The sequence below is a fragment of the Schistocerca gregaria genome, chromosome 11 (assembly GCF_023897955.1).
Source record: "Schistocerca gregaria isolate iqSchGreg1 chromosome 11, iqSchGreg1.2, whole genome shotgun sequence".
Classification (NCBI taxonomy): Eukaryota; Metazoa; Arthropoda; class Insecta; order Orthoptera; family Acrididae; genus Schistocerca; species Schistocerca gregaria.
The window spans coordinates 70,425,522-70,451,817 of NC_064930.1; the positions used below are offsets into that span (position 1 = coordinate 70,425,522).

Genomic DNA, 26,296 nt, shown 5'->3' on the forward strand with positions numbered 1-26,296 from the left:
AGACCTTTGGAGAAAAGAGGACCACTTGTATGAATATCAAGAGCTCAGATGGAGACCCAGTTCTAAGCAAAGAAGGGAAAGCAGAAAGGTGGAAGGAGTATACAAAAGGTTTATACAAGGGCGATGTACTTGAGGACAATATTATGGAAATGTAAGAGGATCTAGAAGAATACGAAATGGGAGATACGATACTGCGTGAAGAGTTTGACAGAGCACTGAAAGACCTAAGTCGAAACAAGGCCCCCGGAGTAGACAACATTCCATTGGAAATACTGACGGCCTTGGGAGAGCCAGTCCTGACAAAACTCTACCATCTAGAGAGCAAGATGTATGAGACAGGCGAAATACCCTCAGACTTCAAGAAGAATATAATAATTCCAATCCCAAAGAAAGCAGGTGTTGACAGATATGAAAATTACCGAACTATCAGTTTAATAAGTCACAGCTGCAAAATACTAACGCGAATTCTTTACAGACGAGTGGAAAAACTGGTAGAAGCTGACCTCGGGGAAGATCAGTATGGATTCCGTAGAAATGTTGGAACACTTGAGGCAATACTCACCCTACGACTTATGTTATAAAGATAGATTAAGGGAAGGCAAACCTACATTTCTAGCATTTGTAGACTTAGAGAAAACTTTTGACAATGTTGATTGGAATACTCTCTTTCAAATTCTAAAGGTGGCAGGGTAAAATACAGGGAGCGAAAGGCTATTTACAATTTGTACAGAAACCAGATGGCAGTCATATGAGTCGAGGGACATGAAAGGGAAGCAGTGGCTGGGATGGGAGTGAGACAGGGTTGTAGCCTATCCCCGATGCTATTCAATCTGTATGTTGAACAAGCTGTAAAGGAAACAAAATAAAAGTTCGGAGTAGGTATTAAAATACATGGAGAAGAAATAAAAACTTTGAAGTTCGCCGATGTCATTGTAATTCTGTAGGAGACAGCAAAAGACTTGGAAGAGCAGTTGAACGGAATCGACAGTGTCTTGAAAGCAGGATATAAGATGAACATCAACAAAAGCAAAACGAGGATAATGGAATGTAGTCGAATCAAGTCGGGTGATGCTGAGGGAATTAGATTAGGATATGAGACACTTAAAGTAGTAAAGATGTTTTGCTATTTGGGTAGCAAAATAACTAATGATGGTCGAAGTAGAGAGGACATAAAATGTAGACTGGAAATGGCAAGGAAAGCGTTTCTGAAGAAGAGAAATTTGTTATCATTGAGTATAGATTTAAGTGTCAGGAAGTCATTTCTGAAAGTATTTGGATGGAGTATAGCCATGTATGGAAGTGAACCGTTGACGTTAAATAGTTTAGACAAGAAGAGAATAGATACTTTGGAAATGTGGTGCTACAGAAGAATGCTGAAGATTATATGGGTAGATCACGTAACTAATGAGGTGGTGTTGAATGGAATTGGAGAGAACAGAAGTTTGTGGCACAACTTGACCAGAAGAAGGGATCGGTTGGTAGGACATGTTCTGAGACATCGAGCGATCACCCATTTAGTATTGGAGGGCAGCGTGGAGGGTAAAAATCGTGGAGGGAGACCAGGAGATGAATACACTATGCAGATTCAGAAGGATGTAGGTTGCAGTAGCTACTGGGAGATGAAGAAGCTTGCACAGGATAGAGTAGCATGGAGAGCTGCATCAGACCAGTCTCTGGACTGAAGACGACAATAAGGCTTCATGGAAGACAAATACGTTGACAAAAGACTGCCGAACACTTCAATTCATATTCATAACTTTTGTTAAAACTCTATTGTCTTACAGATAAAAATTGTTCTTGCTGCTGCCTGCTTTCAAATACCGAAAGAAATTGGAACACTGTGTACGAGGTCTGTTCAAAAATGCTTACCTTCTACGTATTGTGCATGGTCTCCGAAATAGTCTGCTCCACAATTTGATACACCGTTCCCAACGGCGTTTCCGCTTCCGGAAGCACTCTTGATACGTCTCTTGCTGGATCGCGCAAAGCGCCGTCTGTGAATTTCCTTTTATCTCGTCTGTCGTTGCAAATCTTTGACCTTTCAAGGGGGTTTTCAGCTTTAGAAATGAAAAAAAAAAGTCCGCTGGTACTAGATCTGGAGGGTGCGGAGAATGGTGGAGCACAGTGATTTCGTTTTTTATTCAAAAGTCACTCGCCAATGCGGATGTATGTACGGGTGTGTTATGTTGATGCAAGACTGGTCAATTGTCTCAGCACATTTCAGGCCTTTTCCTTGTCACATTTCTTTTGCAGGCATTGCAACACGGTTCTTTTCTTTCTTTCGCTGGTGCCTTTCGTCCCGCAGGTATGCACGGTCAGCCATCGTTAATCGGATTTGGCAATGTTAAGATTAAGGAGTGGCTAGAAGCCCTTCCTGCCGCCACCCCATACCCCCTGCGATGAAATTAGTGTACACCAACTGCCTGCGACTAGTGTAATCCATGGAATAGTGCGAATGTATTCAGATGCCGGCGAGCAATGTGACTGAGGCGGGACGTGGGGACCAGCCCGGTATTCACCTAGTGGGATGTGAAAAACCGCCTAAAAACCACATCCAGGATTCGATCCGCGGCCGGCGCGCCTACCCGAGTCCACGAAGCAGCGCATTAGCCCTCTCGGCTAACGTGGCGAGTGCATCGCAACACGTTCCTGTGGCACGAATTCATCCTTCGAAGCCAAAGGAAATTGTCAGCATGACTTTGACGTTTGACCTCACCTCACGAGCTTATTTTTGGTCTCGGAGAACCTTTCCCGACCCACCTTGGCGCCAACGTTACAACCATAGACCCACGTCTCATCACCAGCTATGATGCTCTTAAGGAACATCCCGCTCTCATTTGCGCGATCCAAAAGCTCTTCACAGATTACAAGGCGAAGGTCTTTCTGGTCTTGACTCACGAGCTGTGGAACGAACTTCGCAGCAGCACGATGAACTGCAAGTTCCTGTGTCAGGATTTCATCATATGATCCATCTGTAATGCTTCATTCTTCTGTAATCTCTCGGACACTCAGTCTTGGATTGGCGCGCACAGTTTCGTTCACGTTCCCGACATGAGCGTCATCGGTAGACGTCGAAGGGCGTCCTGAACGAGGGTAATCTTTCACTTGTTCTTCAAAAAAAAAAAAATGTGTGTGAAATCTTTCGGGACTTAACTGCTCAGGTCATAAAAAAAATGGTTCAAATGGCTCTGAGCACTATGGGACTTAACATCTATGGTCATCAGTCCCCTAGAACTTAGAACTACTTAAACCTAACTAACCTAAGGACATCACACAACACCCAGCCATCACGAGGCAGAGAAAATCCCTGACCCCGCCGGGAATCGAACCCGGGAACCCGGGCGTGGGAAGCGAGAACGCTACCGCACGATCAGGTCATCAGGCCCTAAGCTTACACACTGCTTAACCTAAATTATCCTAAGGACAAACACACACAGCCATGCCCGAGGGAGGACTCGAACCTCCGCCGGGACCAGCCACACAGTCCATGACCGCTCTTTCACTTGTGTGCGGCCATTTTTAAACTGTGTCAACCATTCGTAACACCGACTATGGCTTACGCACTCATCAGCATAGCCTCCCTGTGTCATATGGTGTGTCTCTGCAAAGGTTTTCTCGAGTTTCACGGAAAATGTAATCCACACGCATTGCTCCTGTAACTCTGCCGTCTCGAAATTCGCAAACTGTGCGAGACAACATTCTACTCCGTAACAGCATTGGACAATAACTAACAGACGTACAACAATGTAACTTCCGGCAGTTACACGTTAACCACAGGTTTGTACAGGGATGCCAACCTCATTTCTCTCCAACGCACCACTGACGCGAAATTACGAATGTTCCGGAATTTTTTGGACAGGTCTCGTCGACTGACGTTACAAAAGTCATGGGACAGTGATATGTACACACACCGATGACGATCATACCACGTACTCATGGTATAAAAACCGAGCGAGGTGGCGCAGTGGTTAGACACTGGACTCGCATTCGGGAGGTCGACGGTTCAATCCCGCGTCCGGCCATCCTGATTTAGGTCTTTCAGTGATTCCCCTAAATCGCTCCAGGCAAATGCCGGGATGGTTCCTTTGAAAGGGCACGGCCGTCTTCCTTCCCCATCCTCCTCTAATCCGATGAGACCGATGACCTCGCTGTCTGGTCCCCAAACAACCCAACCCCCAACAACATGGTATAAAAGACAGTGCACTGACGGAACTGTACTCACACGACTCATGTGAAAAGGTTTCCAACGGGATTATGGCCACACGATGGGAATTAAGACTTTGGACGCCAACTGGTAGTTGGAGGTAGACGCATGGGACATCCCATTTCGGAAATCGTTACGGAATTCAGTGTTCCGAGAGTGTCAAGAGTGTGTCGAGAATACCAAATCTGAGGCACTACCTCTCGTCACAGACAACGCATTGGGGGACGGCCTTGACTGAAACGCCGAGAGCAGCAGCATTAGGGGAGGGTTGTCAGTGCTAACAGACAAGCAACAGTGAGTGAAATCAGTGTCGGACGTACGACGAACAAATCCGTTGGGGCAGTGCGGTGAAATATGGCGTTGATGGGCTGTGGCAACAAACGACCGATGCAAGTGTCTTTGCTAACAGCACGATCTCGCCTGCACCGCATCTCCAGGGCTCATGACCTTGCCGGCTGGACCGTAAACGACTGGGAAACCGTGCCCTGGTCTGATGAGTGCCGATATCAGGTGGGAAGAGCTGATAGTAGCGTTCGAGTGTGGTGCAGATCCCATGAAGCCCTGGACCCAAGTCCTCAGCAAGGCACTACGCAAGCTGGTGGTCGTTCGATAATGGTTTGGACTTCATGTGGAATGTATTGGTCCAGCTGAAGCGATCATTAACTGAAAATGGTTACGTTAGGCTACTTGGAGGCCACGTGTAGCCAGCCATTCATGCAAGGAATTTTTGTGGATAGCGCGTGGTTCAGGAGGGTAATACGGAACGCCGTGCTGGATCCTAACGGCCTCGTATCACTAGCAGTCGAGATGACAGGCATCTTATCCGCACGGCTGTAACGCATAGTGCAGCCACATCTCGATCCCTGAGTCAAGAGATGGGGACGTTTGCAAGATAACAACCACCTGCACGAACACTTCGACGACATCTGCAGCAGCACGGACTATCAGCTCGGAGACCGTGGCTGCGGTTACCCTTCACGCTGCACCACCGACAGGAGCGCCTGCGATGGTGTACTCGACGACGAACCTGGGTGCACGAATGGCGAAATGTCATTTTTTCGGATGAATCCAGGTTCTGTTTACAGCATCACGATGGTCGCATGCATGTTGGCGACATCGCGGCGAACACACATGTATTCTTCATCGCCGTACTGGCGTATCACCCGGCTTGATGGTATGGGGTGCCATCGGTTACACATCTCAGTCACCTCTTCTCCGCATTGACGGCACTTTGAACAGTGGATGTTACATTTCAGATGTGTTACGACCTGTGCCTCTACGCTTCATTCGAGCCCTGCAAAACCCTAGTTTTCAGCAGGATAATGCACGACTGCATATTGCAGGTCCTGTACAGGCCTTTCTGGATACAGAAAATGTTCGACTGCTCCCCTGGCCAGCACATTCTCCAGTTCTCCAAGTAGTTGAAAACGTCTGGTCAATGGTGGCTGGTCAACTGACTCGTCACAATACGCCAGTCACTACTCTTGATGAACTGTGGTATCGTTTTGAAGCCGCGTGGTCAGCTGTATCTGTAAACGCCATGCGAGCTCTGTTTGGCGCAATGCCAAGGCGTATCGAGGCCGTTATTACGGCCAGAGGTGGTTGTTCTGGGTACTGATTTCTCAGGATCTTTTTTGGGTCATCAGTCTACTGACTGGTTTGATGCGGCCCCCCACGAATTCCTTTCCTGTGTTAACCTCTTCATCTCAGAGTAGCACATGCAACCTACGTCCTCAATTATTTGTTTGACGTATTCCAATCTCTGTCTTCCTCTACAGTTTTTGCCCTCTACAGCTCCCTCTAGTACCATGGAAGTCATTCCCTCATGTCTTAGCAGATGTCCTATCATCCTGTCCCTTCTCCTTATCAGTATTTTCCACCTGTTCCTTTCCTCTCCGATTCTGCGTAGAATCTCCTCATTCCTTACCTTATCTGTCCACCTAATTTTCAACATTCGTCTATAGCACCACGTCTCAGATGCTTCGATTCTCTTCTGTTCCGGTTTTCCCACAGTCCATGTTTCACTACCATTCAATGCTGTACTCCACACGTACATCCTCAGAAATTTCTTCCTCCAATTAAGGCCGGTATTTGATATTAGTAGACTTCTCTTGGCCAGAAATGCCTTTTTTGCCGTAGCGAGTCTGCTTTTGATGTCCTCCTTGCTTCGTCCGTCATTGGTTATTTTACTGCCTAGGTAACAGAATTCCTTAACTTCATTGACTTCGTGACCATCAATCCTGATGTTAAGTTTCTCGCTGTTCTCATTTCTACTACTTCTCATTACCTTCGTCTTTCTCCGATTTACTCTCAAACCATACTGTGTACTCATTAGACTGCTCATTCCGTTCAGCAGATCATTTAATTCCTCTTCACTTTCACTCAGGATAGCAATGTCATCAGCGAATCGTATCATTGATATCCTTTCACCTTGTATTTTAATTCCACTGCTGAACCTTTCTTTTATTTCCATCATTGCTTCCTCGATGTACAGATTGAAGAGTAGGGGCGAAAGGCTTCAGCCTTGTCTTACACCCTTCTTAATACGAGCACTTCGTTCTTGATCGTCCACTCTTATTATTCCCTCTTGATTGTTGTACATATTGTATATGACCCGTCTCTCCCTACAGCTTACCCCTACTTTTTTCAGAATCGCGAACAGCTTGCACCATTTTATATTGTGGAACGCTTTTTCTAGATCGACGAATCCTATGAACGTGTCTTGATTTTTCTTCAGCCTTGCTTCCATTATTAGCCGTAACGTCAGAATTGCCTCTCTCGTGCCTTTACTTTTCCTAAAGCCAAACTGATCGTCACCTAGCGCATTCTCAATTTTCTTTTCCCTTCTTCTGTATATTATTCTTGTAAGCAGCATCGATGCATGAGCTGTTAAGCTGATTGTGCGATAATTCTCGCACTTGTCAGCTCTTGCCGTCTTCGGAATTGTGTGGCTGATGCTTTTCCGAAAGTCAGATGGTATGTCGCCAGACTCATATATTCTACACACCAACGTGAATAGTCGTTTTGTTGCCACTCAGGATCTATGCACCCGAATTGTGTGAAAATGTAATGACATGCCAGTTCTAGTATAATATATTTGACCAGTGAATACCCATTTATCATCTGCATTTCTTCTTGGTGTAGCAATTTTAATGGCCAGTGGTGTAGTTACTCACTATCCCACCTGGAGAATGCAACTACTAACTACAATCAAAAATGGGCTACTGTCAGTTCTCTCTGTCACTGCCAATCTTGTGCTGGACCACTGTTCAATTCTACATTTGCCCTAAGTGTAGAGTCTTGTATCGCAAGGAAGCAAGAGAGAGGATGTTGTCCTCTTTGTACAAGACACATGCACATGTGGATTCATATGGTTCTCTATTTTCATGAACATTTACTTAACTGGAATAGAGTCAGTGTGTTGTGGTACACGCGGGACACAATATCAGTAATGCTGCTATGGTCACTAAGCACTGCCATAGTCGCCGACATTAACTGAACCTGCTCAGAAATATACTGACCGGTGCCAACTGGGATGATTGAGTCAGTGAGTCTGTCTGTTCTGCGGCGGCGGCCTAAACGCATGCTGTCTAGAGGGCGCTGGCGGCACATTACTTACGGGTGTGTCTGTGGCCTCTCTTGTGGTAGGCGCGCTTGATCCTTCGCCTAATAATCGATCTTCAAGCTGCATCTTCGCCGACTAGTGTGCTGGCGACAGCTTGCACCAGCACTCTAACGAGTGGAAAGTCTGATTGACAGGTCCCAGCGGAGGTTCGAGTCCTCCCTCGGGCATGGGTGTGTGTGTTTGTCCTTAGGATAATTTACATTAAGTAGTGTGTAAGCTTAGGGACTTATGACCTTAGCAGTTAAGTCCCATAAGATTTCACACACATTCGAACATTCAAGCATTCTGATTGACAACAGCAATATCTGTGCACCAGTTTGTCCGCTACGTGCATTGACCTTCCGTGCCGTTACAGTGAGTGCCTTGTACGTGTGATGTGGAGCTTTGATGAGGCAGTGTGGTATGTGTAGCGTTGCTTGATGTTGTTGTTGTTGTTGTTGTTGTTGCAGGGCGCTGGCGGCGTCTCTGGGTGAGGAGGTGGTCAAGCCGCTGCGGCAGCTGAGCGAGGCGCAGCACCGCATCCGAAAGTCTGTGGAGGCCGCCGTGGACAAGGCGGGCAGGGGGCTGTCCGACTGGAGGCACGCGCAGGCCAAAAGCAAGAAGGTGAGCAGGCGCCGGGCTGGGCTGGGCTAGGCAGGTGCCGTACTGTGTCGGGGGCTGTGGGGCAGGTGGCTGGAGAGCATAGGTGTTTGTACATAGTTCCGCGTAGTCAGGACATACACAACTTTCCCACTAGGGCGCGCCCCGCTAAGCACAACAGCGCAGGGGCAGCGCTCGTCCGTCTCTCCACTACGAGATGGCGTTGCCTTAGAGACGGACCAAATTCTGCTTCCGCTCTACGAGATGGCGCTGCCTTAGAGACGGACCAAATTCTGCTACCGCCAGTCCACGTATTAATATGTCACGCAACCAGTGAAATTGCTGCTAACGCAGAAACTTTTCTCCTCGCAGATCACACTCACGCAGTGATACATGAACAGGTATTACAACGAGCGTACAGACCTCTGATTTGTCTGCACCCGTCTGTACCAGTCTATAGTCAAGTTTCAGGCTGCGCCTAATAAGCCATGAAGATAAATGTATACACACTTTTGTCAAGTATCAGGGATATATGTGAGAGTAAGATTATCGTACCAATACCAAAGGAACTTCAGCTTGTCAATTGTAACCAGCATCCAGAATCAAGTTATGTATTGTCTATGTTTTATATTATTTCAATAAATGTGTGAGAAAATTAATCAAGTTCTGTTTAAAGTTGGTCAGCGTCAATCTGCTACTCTAAGCGTGCAAGTGGCATTTCTATCATCGTCACCAGAAGATAAACACGCCACGATAAGACCACGAGACATATTGCTAACACTCGCCTACTTCGTTAGAGCGACAAGTCAAATAATCTGATGGTGTGTGTACCGAAGGTCTTACAGTACGCACACCCCACAGAGGTAGCGGTGAAGTGGAGACCTTCCCGTAAAACCATTTCACGTGTGTACCGCGAATATCAGAAATCCTGTAAAACATCAAATCTCCGACATCGCTGCGACCGGAAAAAGATCCTGTATGAACGGGACCAGCGATGTCAGAAGAGAAACGTTCACCGTGACACAAGTGCAACTCTTCCGCAAATGGCTGAAGATTTCAGTGCTGTGCAATGAACATGTGTCAGCGTGCGAACCATTCAACGTAACATTATCGATATGGGCTTTCGGAGCCGAAGGTTCACTCGTGTACTCTTGATGACTGGACGACACAAAGATTTTCGCCCCACCTGGGCCTGCCAACACCGACGTTGGACTGTTGATGACTGGAAAGATTTTGCCTAATCGGACGAGTCTCGTGTCAAATTGTATCAAGCAGATGGACGTGTACGGGTATGGAGACAACCTCACGAATTGGTGTACCCTGCATGTCAGCCGGGGACTGTTCAAGCTGGTGGAGGCTCTGTAATGGTGTGGGGCGTGTGCATATGGAGTGATATGGGACCCCTGATACGTCTAGATACGACTCTGACAGGTGAAACGTACGTAATCATAGTATCTGATCACCTGTGTCCATTCATGTCCATCGTGCATTCCGACGGGCAACTCCAGCAGGACAATGCGACACCCCACACGTCCAGTATTGCTACAGGGTGGCTTCACGAACAGTCTTCTGAGTTTAAACACTTCCGCTGGCCACCAAACTTCCCCTGACACGAATATTATTGAGCATATTAAGGATGGCTTGCAAGGTGCTATTCAGAAGAGGTCTCCACCACCTGGTACTCTTACGGATTTGTGGACAGCCCTGCAAGATTCATGGTGTCAGTTCCCTCCAGCACTACTCCAGACATTAGTGGAGTCCATGGCACGCTGAGGCACTTCTGCGAGCTCACAAGGGCGGTACACGACGCTAGCCAGGTGTACCAGTTTCTTTGGCTCTTCAGTGTATTTTAGCAGACGTGTTCCCGGTGTAGCTTTATGCTTACTCCAGAACTGGCCACGTTGGGACTGAGGTCTTGTGTTTCTGTATGTTGCCAGGCGAGCTTCGCGGCTGCCCGTGAGAACGAGAGGCTCCAGGACAGCCACCTGGAGTCTGGACCGACGCAGCACCAGCCGCTGCACGCCCGACTCGGCCACCAGCTGTCCGACAAGGAGACCGCCAAGGTAGACTCATCACTGTGCCGTTGCTGTTGTTGTTGTTGTTGTTGTTGCTGTTGCCTTTGTGGTCTCCAGTCTGAGACAGGTCTGATGCAGCTCTCCACGCTACAGAATCCTGGCCAACCCTTTTCATCTCTGAATGACTACCGCAACCTACATCCATTTGAACTTCTTACTGTATTTTAGCCTAGGGTCTCCTTCCACAGTTTTTAGCCATCACACCTCCTCCGTTACCAACCTGACAATTCCTCAATGCCTCCGGATGTGACCCCATCAACCGATCATTTGTTTCAGTCATCATCATCATCATCATCATCATCTTCAATTCAAGGATAAGGCCGTTGCCTGTTCGAAACCCACGAACAAAATCAATCCCATCTTTTTATAGGTCTTCCGAAATCTCTCTTTCCCATTTGGCTTGTGGTTCAGGATCTTCTCATAAGGTGTTGTTTCCAACCCTCACGGTGGTTCACAATTGTTTTCATTCATACTGAGAATATTTAATTCGGTCATAATATGTTCGTTTCTAATCATATCTCTTCTTGTGCAGCCCTTCGTCTTTCTTAGGAACCTGTTTGAATTTTATTTAATTACTTTTTTTGTAGTAACCCCTGTAGGATAACACTGTAACCATCATTAATTTACAGAATCTCAAGCTGTGGCCGTGCGGTTCTAGGCGCTTCAGTCTGGAACCGCGTGACCGCTACGGTCACAGGTTAGAATCCTGCCTCGGGCATGGATGTGTGTGATGTCCTTAGGTTAGTTAGGTTTAAGTACTTCTAAGTTCTAGGGGACTGATGACCACAGATGTTAAGTCCCATAGTGCTCAGAGCCATTTGAACCATTTTTTTGTACTTTATGGCCCATTATTCTGCTAATGGCACCACAGACAGCTTGAAATTTGTTTGTTTTATTTTCAATATGAGGGTGTAAATCAAAACTTATAGGCCGGCCGCTGTGGCCGAGCGGCTCTAGGCGCTTCAGTCCGGAACTGCACTGCTGCTACGGTCGCAGGTTCGAATCCTGCCTCGGGCATGGATGTGTGTGTGATGTTCTTAGGTTAGTAGGTTTAAGTAGTTGTAAGTTCTAGGGGACCGATGACCTTAGATGTTAAGTCCCATAATGCTTAGAACCATCAAAACAGTCTAAATAAGAGATCAGACACACTTGTTCTAAACCTGAATTATCCAAAACAATTTTTGATCTGACTGGGTATTTTCCTCGGAATGCCATTATTTTTTTTTTTTTGTTAGAAATTTAAAAAATTGTACTTCCTGCAAATGTCGTTCAGCTGGTATACCCTCCTTCGAAGGTCATCTTCATTCTTTTGAATAGTAACGATGTCATCAGCAAACAACAGTACATTCAGCTATCCCTCATTCGTTACCTCAGTTCCTTTGTTTACTTCGCATTCCATTTGCGAAAAATGAAGTAGATATTAAAAAGCGTAGGTGATAGTTCACATTCTTGTCCAAGGAAACGAGAATATAAGTTTTAAAATGTGACACAACAGAAGAATACTGAAGACGATGAGGAACTGAATGAAACTGGGGAGTAGAGAATTTTATGGCATGACCAAGGCAAAAAATGGTTCAAATGGCTCTGATCACTATGGGACTCAACATCTTAGGTCATAAGTCCCCTATAACTTAGAACTACTTAAACCTAACCAACCTAAGGACATCACACACACCCATGCCCGAGGCAGGATTCGAACCTGCGACCGTAGCAGCCCCGCGGTTCCGGACTGCAGCGCCAGAACCGCACGGCCACCGCGGCCGGCTGACCAAGGCAGTTCAGTCAAGTTATGTCATAAATTTCTTTTCTTCCCGATTTCATTCAGTACCTCCTGATCTTCAGTTTACTTCTGTAGTGTAAAAGGTTCCATTCTCCTCTCGCCTGATCTCTATACACTCATTCAAGAAAAATATGTTGAAAAAAGAGTCCCAAACAATTCAATTCATATTCGTAAGTTTTATCAAAATACTGGTATCTTACACAAAAAATTGTTATTGCTACTGCCAGTTTCCATCTCGTAACCTCTCTACTTCGGCCATCATCACATATTTTGCTGCTTGAGTACCAGTATGAGTCCATTACGGTTAGTGTCTGATTTCCTAATCTAATTCCCTTAGCATATCCTGATTTTGTTCGTCCACATCCCATGACTCTATTCAAAACACCATCCATTTCTTTCAACTTATCTTTAAAGTCTGTAGCCTTCTCTGACAGAATTAGAATGTTACCGACGAACCTCAAGTTTTTTTTTATTATTATTATTTCTGCTCCCTGTGGTTTAATCCGCTTTCCAGACATCTCTATGTTTTCCTTCACAACATGCTCATTGTACATGTGTACATCAGGCATAGATTACAAATCCGCCTCATACCATCTAGACCACTATTTCCCTTTCCTGTCGTTTGACTCTTACTATTACTGTGTGGGTTCTGTACAAACTGTAAATAGCCTTTCTCTCCCTGCAATTTATCCCTGATAACTTACGACCTTCGAACACTCGCCACAGTTAAAAGCTCATCAATTGCTTCTATGAGTTCATTGTTAGTTTATACTGTTTTGTTCTCCGTGTTTTGATTGTGCATTATCCTACTCGTTTTATTCGGCGACAATCGAGGAGATAACTATAGTATGGCTTTAATAAACTCAGTAAATATATCTTTCGTCAACAAGAACGTGTCGCCTACGTAACGGAACTTAACTTTTTTTCTCTACATCAGAGGTCCCCAGTCTTTCCGACATTGGGACAGTGAAGAAAATTCAGTCCTCTTTTCACAGTAACGGAAGGTAAATATTTACATACCGTTCACAAAAAATGTCATATGATTTTGTAGATCGGTTATTAAACCACTCACTTTTGATTTTTGACCAATTTTCATCATAAGCGCAACAGCAAACTCGTTTTTGTAGGCGTTATTACCGTACCACATGCAACGTTGACAGGTACGATTGGATTCGGTTTTCTCAAGACTTTTTCTGATGATTACCTCCAAGCTTTCAGGGTAGCCGTCCGAGCGCTTCTAGGCGCTACACAGTACGGAACCGCGTGACCGCTACTGTCTCAGGTTCGAATCCTGCCTAGGGCATGGATGTGTGTGATGTCCTTAGGTTAGTTACGTTTAATTAGTTCTAAGTTCTAGGGGACCGATGACCTCAGATGTTAAGTCGCATAGTGCTCAGAGCCATTTGAACCATTTGTCTTTCAGAATATTAAATCCCTAATCGGTGTGAACATTGTGTCCGTACTTATTTCACTAAGATTGAGAGTATCTAAAATTCGACCGTGCAGCGACTAAAAAATGCGCCTTTACGTCACCATATGCGTTCCGTTTTATGTATTAAAATACCGTCTGCAATGAAACACGTTTATAGTTTTAGTTTGGTTTCTAGATCTAAAAACAGTTCGTTACAAATGATACTTAGGCGTGATTTAGAGCTGCGGTATTTGATGTGTGACTTTCCTTTATATCAGGAAGAGTTGTCTGCTCGCACATTTTTGATGACCTCCTTCCTTTCGCACTGACGATTTTTTAATGAAGGACATGTACGCCCCGGGACAACCGGGGAAAAAAAATGGCTTTGACCACTATGGGACTTAACATCTGAGGTCATCAGTCCCCTAGAACTTAGAACTACTTAAACCTAACTAACCTAAGGACATCACACAACACCCAGCCATCACGAGGCAGAGAAAATCCCTGACCCCGCCGGGAATCGAACCCGGGACAACCGGGAAAATCGCGGGAATTTTTTCATTAAGTGAGAAAACCGGGAATTTTCTAGACTTCCGGCAATTTCTCATTGTTTTAGTTTTCAACTAAATTTTTGTAGTTGTGACGTAAGAAGTGATATTCTAACATAGAATTTTACCTTAACCCCCTACTGCAGAATAATTGTGCAAGAATAAAACAAACGAGGGATAAAAACGAAAACAAAACTTAAGTTGCAAAGGAAATGCGCCATTTACGACAACAACACATAGTTCACACACGAGCGTCTGCCAACAGCAAAATGTGTCAAAGGTTTTAGGACGAAAACTGTGCGGTACTTCAGATGCGAGGACTATCGGAAAGGCAGGGCCCGTCGCGTACGTCACGAAGGTAGTCTTGCTTTCACTCGCTCTCTCAAATCAGAAGACAAACTACGTTTCTACACCTATTAACTCGTAACTAGGCGTGTCCGTACAAACGAAAACTCAATCTTCTACTGGAATCCGCTATTGAGGAATCTTACTCTTTTTTCTTTTTTTTTTGTCGTCAGTCTACTGACTGGTTTGATGCGGCCACGAATTCCTTTCCTGTGCTAACCTCTTCATCTCAGAGTAGCACTTGCAACCTACATCCTCAATTATTTGCCTGACGTATTCCAATCTCTGTCTTCCTCTACAGTTTTTGCCCCCTACAGCTCCCTCTAGTACCATGGAAGTCATTCTCTCATGTCTTTGCAGATGTCCTATCATCCTGTCCCTTCTCCTTATCAGTGTTTCCCACATATTCCTTTCCTCTCCGATTCTGCGAAGAACCTCCTCATTCCTTACCTTATCAGTCCACCTAAATTTCAACATTCGTCTATAGCACCACATCTCAAACGCTTCGATTCTCTTCTGTTCCGGCTTTCCCACAGTCCATGTTTCACTACCATACAATGCTGTACTCCAGACGTACATCCTCAGAAATTTCTTCCTCAAATTAAGGCCGGTATTTGATGTTAGTAGACTTCTCTTGGCCAGAAATGCCTTTTTTGCCATAGCGAGTCTGCTTTTGAGGTCCTCCTTGCTCCGTCCGTCATTGGTTATTTTACTGCGTAGGTAACAGAATTCCTTAACTTCTTTGACTTCGTGACCATCAATCCTGATGTTAAGTTTCTCGCTGTTCCCATTTCTACAACTTCTCATTACCTTCGTCTTTCTCCGATTCACTCTCAAACCATACTGTCTACTCATTAGACTGTTCATTCCGTTCATCAGATCATTTAATTCTTCTTCACTTTCACTCAGGATAGCAATGTCATCAGCGAATCGTATCATTGATATCCTTTCACCTTGTATTTTAATTCCACTGCTGAACCTTTCTTTTATTTCCATCATTGCTTCCTCGATGTACAGATTGAAGAGTAGGGGAGAAAGGCTACAGCCTTGTCTTACTCCCTTCTTAATACGAGCCCTTCGTTCTTGATCGTCCACTCTTATTATTTCCTCTTGGTTGTTGTACATATTGTATATGACCCGTCTCTCCCTATAGCTTACCCCTACTTTTTTCAGTATCTCGAACAGCTTGCACCATTTGATATTGTCGAACGCTTTTTCCAGGTCGACAAATCCTATGAACGTGTCTTGATTTTTCTTTAGCCTTGCTTCCATTATTAGCCGTAACGTCAGAATTGCCTCTCTCGTGCCTTTACTTTTCCTAAAGCCAAACTGATCGTCACCTACCGCATTCTCAATTTTCTTTTCCATTCTTCTGTGTATTCTTCATTCCTTACCTTAGTCTTACTCTTATTAGTCGTATAATGATGGGAAGTCCAAGGTCCTACTTACATTTTGTTACAGCTGCACTGGTGTGCAATAAAATAAAATAACGCTAAAATGATTATCAGTTTCATAAGGCACCACATCCGGCATGTAATGAGTACTGTTAAGCAGTTATACCATTTATATCGAGTATTGACCTTAAATTTTGCTGCAGTACTGTTAATCCGTAAGACTTCACAACAGCAGATTCCAGTGGAAGATGCAGTTCTCGTTAGTACTTAGACGCCCAGCTGCGAGTCAACAGGTTTAGAAAAGCATTTTGTCTGCTGAGCTGAGCGGGCGAGCGAGCTCAGTACTACCTTCGTGACGTAAGCGCCGCCGCCTGTCTTTCTCGTGGGCAACGTTCCGATGAGCGTGACGTCACAACGGTTTCATTAGGTTCGATTGAGCAGTTGGCAGCGGGCTCCTGTGCGTGCGTAGTTGAGTGGCAGTGGCCATGGAGGTAGTCTCCACGTGACCCGCGTTTACGATTAGTGATTTTTCTCTTCACTCTTCGTTTACAGCTTTCGCGTCAAATGAAAACAATCGTTTTTCTGTGGCCGGGAGCTAGCAAGTGAATTACAATACACTCACATAATTATTAAAGGCCAAAATACGTTTTTAGTTTCAGTTTTCCGATATTTTTTTATTTGCAAGTTTTTGGGCAGTCGAATATTAATTGCCTCGCAGATAAATCAAGTTGTTTTTGTCGATTTGCTAAGGAATATTTGGCTTTCACTAATCTTTTCCGCAGAGGCAGTCAATTTATTTGAAACGAAGTGTTTCATTCGGCACTATTAGCTAGTGCTAACTGTTTGCCGAATTTCAGTTGCCGTTTTTACCTTGTGGCACATATGACATTGTTGTTGTTGCTGTTATTTTTCTTGTTGTCTTCAGTCCTGAGACTGGTTTGATGCAGCTCTCCATGCTACTCTATCCTGTGCAAGGTTCTTCATCTCCCAGTACCTACTGCAACCTACATCCTTCTGAATCTGTTTAGCGTATTCGTCTCTTGGTCTCCCTCTACGATTTTTACCCTCCATGCTGCCCTCCAGTGCTAAATTTGTGATCCCTTGATGCCTCAAAACATGTCCTAACAACCGATCCCTTCTTCTGGTCAAGTTGTGCCACAAACTTCTCTTCTCCCTAATTCTATTCAATACCTCCTCATTAGTTATGTGATCTACCCACCTAATCTTCAGCATTCTTCTGTAGCACCACATTTCGAAAGCTTTTATTCTCTTCTTGTCCAAACTATTTACTGTCCACGTTTCACTTCCGTACATGGCCACACTCCATACAAATACTTTCAGGAACGACTTCCTGACAATTAAATCTATACTCAATGTTAACAAATTTCTCTTCTTCAGAAACGCTTTCCTTGCCATTGCCAGTCTACATTTCATATCCTCTCTACTTCGACCATCATCAGTTATTTTGCTCCCCAAGTAGCAAAATTCATTTATTGCTTTAAGCGTCTCATTTCCTAATGAGACGCCGATTTAATTGGACTACATTCCATTATCCTTGTTTTACTTTTGTCGATGTTCTTCTTATATCCTCGTTTCAACACAGTGTCCATTCCGATCAGCTGCTCTTCCAAGTCCTTTGCTGCCTGTGACAGAATTACAGTGTCATCGGCGAACCTCAAAGTTTTTATTTCTTCTCCATGGATTTTAATACCTACTCCGAATTTTTCTTTTGTTTCCTTAACTGCTTGCTCAATATACAGGTTGAATAACATCGGGGAGAGGCTACAACCCTGTCTCACTCCCTTCCCAGCCACTGTTTCCCTTTCATACGCTTCCACTCCTATAACTGCCATCTTTCGCTCCCTGTATTTGACCACTGCCACCTTCAGAATTTGAAAGAGAGTATTCCAGTCAACATTGCCAAAAGCTTTCTCTAAGTCTACAAATGCTAGAAATGTAGGTTTGCCTTTCCTTAATCTAGCTTCTAAGATAAGTCGTAGGGTCAGTATTGCCTCACGTGTTCCAATATTTCTACGGAATCCAAACTGATCTTCCCCGAGGTCGGCTTCTACTAGTTTTTCCATTCGTCTGTAAAGAATTCGCGTCAGTATTTTGCAGCTGTGACTTATTAAACTGATTGTTCGATAATTTTCACATCTGTCAACACCTGCTTCCTTTCGGATTGGAATTATTATATTCTTCTTGAAGTCTGAGGGTATTATTCCCGTCTCATACATCTCGCTCACCAGATGGTAGAGTTTTATCAGGACTGGCTTTGCCAAGGCTGTCAGCAGTTCTAATGGAATGTTGTCTCACGCCGTATCATGTCTCCCATTTCATCTTCATCTACAATCTCCTCTATTTCCAAAGTATTGTCCTCCAGCACATCGCCCTTGAATAGACCCTCTATGTACTCCTTCCACCTTTCTGCTTTCTCTTTTTTGCTTAGAACTGGGTTTCCATCTGAGCTCTTGATATTCATACAAGTGGCTCTCTTTTCTCCAAAGGTCTCTTTAATTTTCCTGTAGGCAGTATCTATTTTACCCCTGGTGAGATAAGCCTCTACATCCTTACATTTGTCCTCTAACCATCCCTGCTTAGCCATTTTGCACTTCCTCTCGATCTCATTTTTGAGACGTTTGTATTCCTTTTTGCCTGCTTCATTTACTGCATTTTTATATTTTCTCCTTTCATCAATTAAATTCAATATTTCTTATGTTACCCAACGATTTCTACCAGCCCTCGTCGTTTTAGGCACTTGATCCTCTGCAACCTTTACTATTTCATCCCTTGTAGCTACCCATTCTTCTTCCACTGTATTTCTTTCTCCCATTCCTGTGAGTTGTTCCCTAATGTTCTCTCTGAAACTCTGTACAACCTCTGGTGCTTTCAGTTTTTGCAGATCTCATCTCCTTAAATTCATTATGCCATAACAATGAAACAAACTTGAGATAATACAGTACTGGTAGCCCACTCAAGAAAATTTTGAACCCGAAAACTGTACTGTAAAGCTTAATACTAGGTTGAGGCCTATTTCTTTGTGAATCTGGACGTATTATGCATTTTGGTGTGGTTTTCGAAATTCCGATGATCTTGGAGTATCCCATGACGTCCTGTTTCGTTGACGACGTAATGTAAGATCTCTTAACGCTATATATGAACGAAGAAGTGGGATTCGTGCGTACGTCATCGTAGCTGCGCAGGCGCAGTAACGCCGTTTTCTGGAGCTCTCTGACAGCTTCTCAAACGAATTCTAACAGGTCGCGAAAAATGTTGCGAATGGTGGTTGAATAGCGTTACTTTCAAAGCGAATTTCATTTTAGGCAAGATGAATTACGTTACGTGTGTTACGTTACGTGTGCCAATGCGCTTTGAATTTCTTCAGTCACAGAGAGTTTGATTCCTATTTAAAGCTTAACACTTTGAGGGGCAGCCGCCTAAAAGAATTTCAATTTTATGACACCTTTGTGTGATGAACATTAAAGTGTAACACACGCAAAAAAGACCAATATTATATCTGAAAACTTAGCTTTTCTTGTAACTACACCATGTACATTAATTTAAATCATTACCTTTTCCTATTTGTGTGTTCGGGCTACTGAAAAGTGATGTTGTTGGCTCACTACATCACTTGTCTTATGTTCTGAATATTTGCTATCATCGGCTGGCGAAATCACGTGACATGATCTGTCATTGGCTTATTAAAGCACGTAGCAATCTCGATTTCAGTGTTTCGCAAAGTGCTGTGTTTGATGGAATTCAAATATATTAATTCTTAATACGAAAATATGCAGCGTACATGTTGCTACACATCAAAGATCTTTGCAAAACGACAGATTTTTTTTGTAACACAGGAAAAGAATTTTTACCCGGGAAAAGTGTATTTTTTTTACAGAGAAATCTGGGAAAATTTCTGATATCTTTTTTTCTTTGTCCGCGTATACACCGTGCTAGCAATCTCACATTGCCTTGCATCAGTACACACTTACCGGGCGTGAAATACGACACAATATAGCACTACTTGTGCTTGTTTGCATTCTCCTGGCCTAACCTGTCATCGTGTGTTTCTGTGTACGTAATGTTGCCGACTTAGCCGCTATTTTTCGTTTAACTTGATATGGAAATGTTCCCTTCGTCTGTGGTTCGACAAATGTGTATTGTGACGTATTACCGATGGTAATGTCTACTTATCAATATCTAAAAAATGAAGGAATCCTATGGTAATTGAAGATATATACTCTCCATTTGGATTTTCAACAGCCACACTAGTCCTTCATTTCTCTGAGGTATTAAATAAATACACAGTACGAAACTTCCTGGCAGATTAAAACTGTGTGCCGGACCGAGACTCGAACTCGGGACCTTTGCCTTACGCGGGCAAGTGCTCTACCAACTGAGCTTCCCAAGCACGACTCGCGCCCCGTCCTCACAGCTTTAATTCCGCCAGTACCTCGTCTCCTACCATAATTAATACGTCGTAATACAGATATGAGGATTCACAGGTGAGGAGAACATTTTCAGATCAAGTAGATTTGGAATGAGCATGTAGATGACTAGCTTCTGATGCCCTTTCATATAGTCTCCAACGACAACATAAGGAAAACAGATTTTTGATAAAACGGAAGCGGCAACATACTGAATACATAAAATGACCCTTCATATCTCTCTCTCTCTCTCTCTCTCTCTCTCTCTCTCTCTCTCCCTCCCTCCCTCCCTCCCTCTCTCCCTCCCTCCCCATCATTTCACCTCTACTTCCTTCCCCGTTTTCTCCATTTCATTACCAACTCACACTACCTTCCCCTACTCTACATCCACTCCTCAAACCTTTCTACATCTACGTCCATACTCCGCAAGCCACCTGGCGGTGTGTGGCGGAGGGTACTTTGAGTACCTCTATCGATTCTCCCACTGCTCAGCTATACTCCGTAAACCAGCTAACGGTGTGTGGTGGAGGGTAGTTTGTATTCCGGCGTCACTTCCCCCTTTTCCTGTTCCTGTCCCGCTACGATCGCGGCAAGAACCGTTGTTGGTAAGCCTCTGTGTGGGCTCGAATATCTCCTGTTTTATGTTGATCGTCTTTTCGTGAGATATGCGTTGGAGGGAGCAGTGTATTGACTGGCTCTTCTGAGAACGTACATTCTCTGAACAGACAACCACACCGTGATGCACAATTCCTATCTTGGAGCGTCTCCCACTGAAGTCAGTTCAGTCTCTCCGTGGTACTTGCGTGTTTTTCGAACATACCGGTAACGAAGCTAGCAAACCGCCTCTGAAAATGGTTCGGATGGCTCTGAGCTGTATGGGACTTAACACCTGAGGTCATCAGTCCCCTAGAACTTGGAACTACTTAAACCTAACGAGGACATCACACACATCCGTGCCCGAGGCAGGATTCGAACCTGCGACCGTAGCGGTCGCGTGGTTCCGGGCTGAAGCGCCTAGTGCCGCTCTGCCACAGCGGCCGGCCTCGCCTCTGAATTCTTTCAATGTTTTCCTTCAGTCCGATCTGTCACGCATCACAAAGACTCGAGCAGCGTTATATATGCGGTCTATTTTGCAGGTGAACCACAGTTTTCCAAAAAATCTTCCTACAAACCGAAGTGGACTACTCGCCTTCCCCACAAGAGTTCTCACTTGGTCGTTCCACCTCATATCGCTTTGCAACGTTACACCCAGATATTTAAACGATTTGACTGTGTCAAGCAGGGCACTAGCAATACTGTATCCGAACATTACAGGTTTGATCTTTCTACTCATCCGCATTAACTTACATGTTTCCACATTTAGGGCTAGCTGCCATTCATCAGACGAACCGGAAATTTCGTCTAAGTCGTCTCGTATCTTCCTACAATCACTCAACTTTGGAGCCGTACAGTATATTTACTTATTTATTTAACCTGGCAAGATTAGGGCCATCAGGCCCTCTCTTACATCTAACCAGGCATTGTACTTATTTTACATTGATATGTTTTAGTAGGCATGTTAAACTACATCTAATACAAAAAGTGAGATAAACAATTAAAAAGGTGCACCTGGAAAAATACATTATTGAAGAGAAAGATTTTAGATAGGAGTGCTGGCAGCAGGGAGTATGAGGGAGACCCATGGTGAGGGGAGGAGAAGAATAGAGAGACATAATGAAAGATAATTAAGGAAATATAAAGGAAAAGAAGAATGCGTGGCTAAAAGAGATAGATGAAGAGGAAGGCATCTCAGGAGCAAGATAGGAGACGCTAGCTTTGCAATTTGACAGATGAGAGGATTGGCCTTGCACATTAATTTTGTGGAGAATTTTATGAGGATGATAGTAGGAAATGCTTCAACTTCTTCTTAAAAGCAACAGGAGATTGAATTTTCGTCAAGGTAAATGGCAGTTTGTTCCAGAGGCGGACAGCGGCAACTGAGAAGGAGTTTGCAAAAGTTTTTGTTTTGTGAGTGGGCACAGTTGGGATACCAGATAAGAGTGACCTCGTGTTTCGATTATGATGGCATGACAGGTTTTTAATCTCTGAAGCAAGGTACTGGGGTGCCTGCGCCACAAGGAGTCGGTGAAGTAGACAAAGAGTGTGGTAGTCACGCAGTTTGTCCGGCCGCAGCCACCCTGGCTTGCGACACATCAGCAGCAAACAACGGCAGATATGTACCCATCCTGAATGAGATTTTCACTCTGCATCGGAGTGTGCGCTGATATGAAACTTCCTGGCAGATTAAAACTGTGTGCCCGACCGAGACTCGAACTCGGGACCTTTGCCTTTCGCGGGCAAGTGCTCTACCAACTGAGCTACCCACACACGACTCACGCCCCGTCCTCACAGCTTTCCTGGCAGAAGTGAAGCTGTGAGGACGGGGCGTGAGTCGTGCTTCGGTGGCTCAGATGGTAGAGCACTTGCCCGCGAAAGGCAAAGGTCCCGAGTTCGAGTCTCGGTCCGGCACACAGTTTTAATCTGCCAGGAAGTTTCATATACCCATCCTGTGTGCCAAATCATATATGTACGTACAGAAGAGCAGCGGTCCTGTCACACTTCCCTGGGGCTCTCCTGACGATACCCTTGTCTCTGATGAACAATCGCCGTCCAGGACAACATACGGATTTCTGTTATTACTTTGTTATCACACTGTCTATTAACAACCGTGTTACGTTTTATATAATGTCGAGGGGTCATTGTGAATCTCGCTCACTGAAGTGCAAGTAACGCGTTTGAATGAAAACATCATTTCTGTTCGTCTCATTGTGTATTTCTTTCAGTTACCTTTCTGTACTGTACTGTAGCCCTTCTTCCTAATTAAGGCTCAAATGTCATCGAGCTATGTTATTTGTCATTGACACGTCATGCGAGAGTTGCTTTGCTCTTTTTTTTTCCCACCACTGTAATTCGTTTTTATAAAACGGCCGTGTCAGAAACGGCATGCATTGCGTTTTATTACACTCAAGCGTTAGTTTTGGGTTTTTTTTACTGTAAGCCTCTTGTTAATGTTACTGACTCCTAGGACTGTTGGCCGGCCGCGGTGGCCGAGCGGTTCTAGGCGCTGCAGTCCGGAACCGCGGGGCTGCTACGGTCGCAGGTTCGAATCCTGCCTCGGGCATGGATGTGTGTGATGTCCTTAGGTTAGTTACAGGGTGTTTCAAAAATGACCGGTATATTTGAAACGGCAATAAAAAACTAAACGAGCAGCGATAGAAATAGACCGTTTGTTGCAATATGCTTGGGACAACAGTACATTTCCAGGCGGACAAACTTTCGACATTACAGTAGTTACAATTTTCAACAACAGATGGCGCTGCAAGTGATGTGAAAGATATAGAAGACAACGCAGTCTGTGGGTGCGCCATTCTGTAGGTCGTCTTTCTGCTGTAAGCGTGTACTGTTCACAAGGTGCAAGTGTGCTGTGGGCAACATGGTTTATTCCTTAGAACAGAGGATTTTTCTGGTGTTGGAATTCCACCGCCTAGAACACAGTGTTGTTGCAACAAAACCAAGTTTTCAACGGAGGTTTAATGTAACCAAAGGACCGAAAAACGATACAATAAAGGATATGTTTGAAAAATTTCAACGGACTGGGAACGTGACGGATGAACGTGCTGGAAAGGTAGGGCGACCGTGTACGGCAACCACAGAGGGCAACGCGCAGCTAGTGTAGCAGCTGATCCGACAGCGGCCTCGGGTTTCCGTTCGCCGTGTTGCAGCTGCGGTCCAAATGACGCCAACGTCCACGTATCGTCTCATGCGCCAGAGTTTACACCTCTATCCGTACAAAATTCAAACGCGGCAACCCCTCAGCGCCGCTACCATTGCTGCACGAGAGACATTCGCTAACGATATAGTGCACAGGATTGATGACGACGATATGCATGTGGGCAGCATTTGGTTTACTGACGAAGCTTATTTTTACCTGGACGGCTTCGTCAATAAACAGAACTGGCGCATATGGGGAACCGAAAAGTCCCATGTTGCAGTCCCATCGTCCTTGCATCCTCATAAAGTACTGGTCTGGGCCGCCATTTCTTCCAAAGGAATCGTTGGCCCATTTTTCAGCTCCGAAACGATAACTGCATCACGCTATCTGGACATTCTTCGTGAATTTGTGGCGGTACAAACTGCCTTAGACGACACTGCGAACACCTCGTGGTTTATGCAAGATGGTGCACGGCCACATCGCACGGTCGACGTCTTTAATTTCCTGAATGAATATTTCGATGATCGTGTGGTTGCTTTGGGCTATCCGAAACATACAGGAGGCGGCGTGGATTGGCCTCCCTATTCGCCAGACATGAACCCCTGTGACTTCTTTCTCTAGGGACACTTGAGAGACCAGGTGTACCGCCAGAATCCTGAAACAATGGAACAGCTGAAGCAGTACATCTCATCTGCATGTGAAGCCGTTCCGCCAGACACGTTGTCAAAGGTTTCGGGTAATTTCATTCTGAGACTACGCCATATTATTGCCACGCATGGTGGATATGTGGAAAATATCGTACTATAGAGTTTCCCAGACTGCAGCGCCATCTGTTGTTGACAGTTGTAACTACTGTAATTTCGAAAGTTTGTCTGCCTGAAAATGTACTGTTATCCCAAGTATATTGCAACAAACGGTGTATTTCTATCGCTGCTCGTTTAGTTTGTATTGCCGTTTCAAATATACCGGTCATTTTTGCAACACCCTGTAGGTTTAAGCAGTTCTAAGTGCTAGGGGACTGATGACTACAGATGTTAAGTCCCATAGTGCTCAGAGCCATTTTTGAACCATTTGCTCATCATTTTCAGCAGCTGTTTTTGAAGAATGCTGACGTGAAAAAGCAGCACATTGGCTGCGTTAGAAACTGTTTTTTAACGCAACTGGTGTGTTGTTTCTTCGCATCGGAAATCTTGCTATTTCTTTCATACAGCCCCCACCCCCCGTCCTATGCAATCGGATTCAAATGGCTCTGAGCACTATGGGACTTAACATCTATGGTCATCAGTGCCCTAGAACTTAGAACTGCTTAAACCTAACTAACCTAAGGACATCACATAACACCCAGCCATCACGAGGCAGATATGCAATCGGACTTTTTGTTTGTGGCACCTATACTTGCCTCACACAGTCAAAGAAAAAAAACGTGATGAAAGCTCAAAAAGTAGTAAGAGTCCCTCACAGAGTGGAAGTAAAATAATGTGCTACTACAATTTCAAAAGAACAGTGTCAAATAGTTACCGAAAAACTGCGAAAAAAATATAATATAGAATAAAAATATCGGCACTCGAGTTTGCGATATCGATATATGTCAGGAATATATCGATATTTTACCAACAGCCATACTGACTACCCTATTAGCTGCCCGCGCGGTCTAACGCACTGCTTCCCCAGCGGGAAAGCGTGCCAGCCGGCGGCACGAATCCGCTCGCCGGATTTGTGTCGAGGTCCGGTGTGCCAGCCAGCCTGTGGATGGTTTTTAGGCGGTTTTCCATCTGCCTTCCTTTCTGCTCACACTGGAGTTTAACTTCCAGCCCCCACACTTCCCACGTATGACGAAAACTATTTTTCCGTATCTCATAATGCTCCAACTTAGGCAAAAGTATTCAGTGGTCCACAAAATCGAGTGCTTTTATTAAATTAAAGAAACTGCCAACTGTCCTCGGTCAGTCGTTTAGCCGTGCCAGCGGCCATTCACAAAATAGTAAACTGCCTTGGAGAGAAACGTGCTTAGCTCTCCGGTACTGGAGAAAGTAATTGATTTGGTACAGGCGGAGGCACGCAGCGCTGCCGTAGCTGTTACGGAATGGCGGCCTTCCCCAAACGCCCTTGAGCCCACCGTGAGAAGCAAAACACTGCCCCACCTGACCGCGCTCGTGTAGT

At 44.8% G+C, this 26,296-nt stretch overlaps 1 protein-coding gene across 1 annotated transcript in view; it reads left to right on the plus strand.

Annotated features, from left to right (window-relative positions):
• LOC126295214 (nostrin) overlaps window positions 1-26,296 on the plus strand; it is a 152,857-nt gene that overhangs the window by 69,819 nt on the left and 56,742 nt on the right. Inside the window, exons 5-6 of the mRNA XM_049987556.1 lie at window positions 8,279-8,432; window positions 10,346-10,471. Coding sequence (XP_049843513.1) covers window positions 8,279-8,432; window positions 10,346-10,471 — 280 coding nt within the window. The remainder of the gene's footprint in view (window positions 1-8,278; window positions 8,433-10,345; window positions 10,472-26,296) is intronic.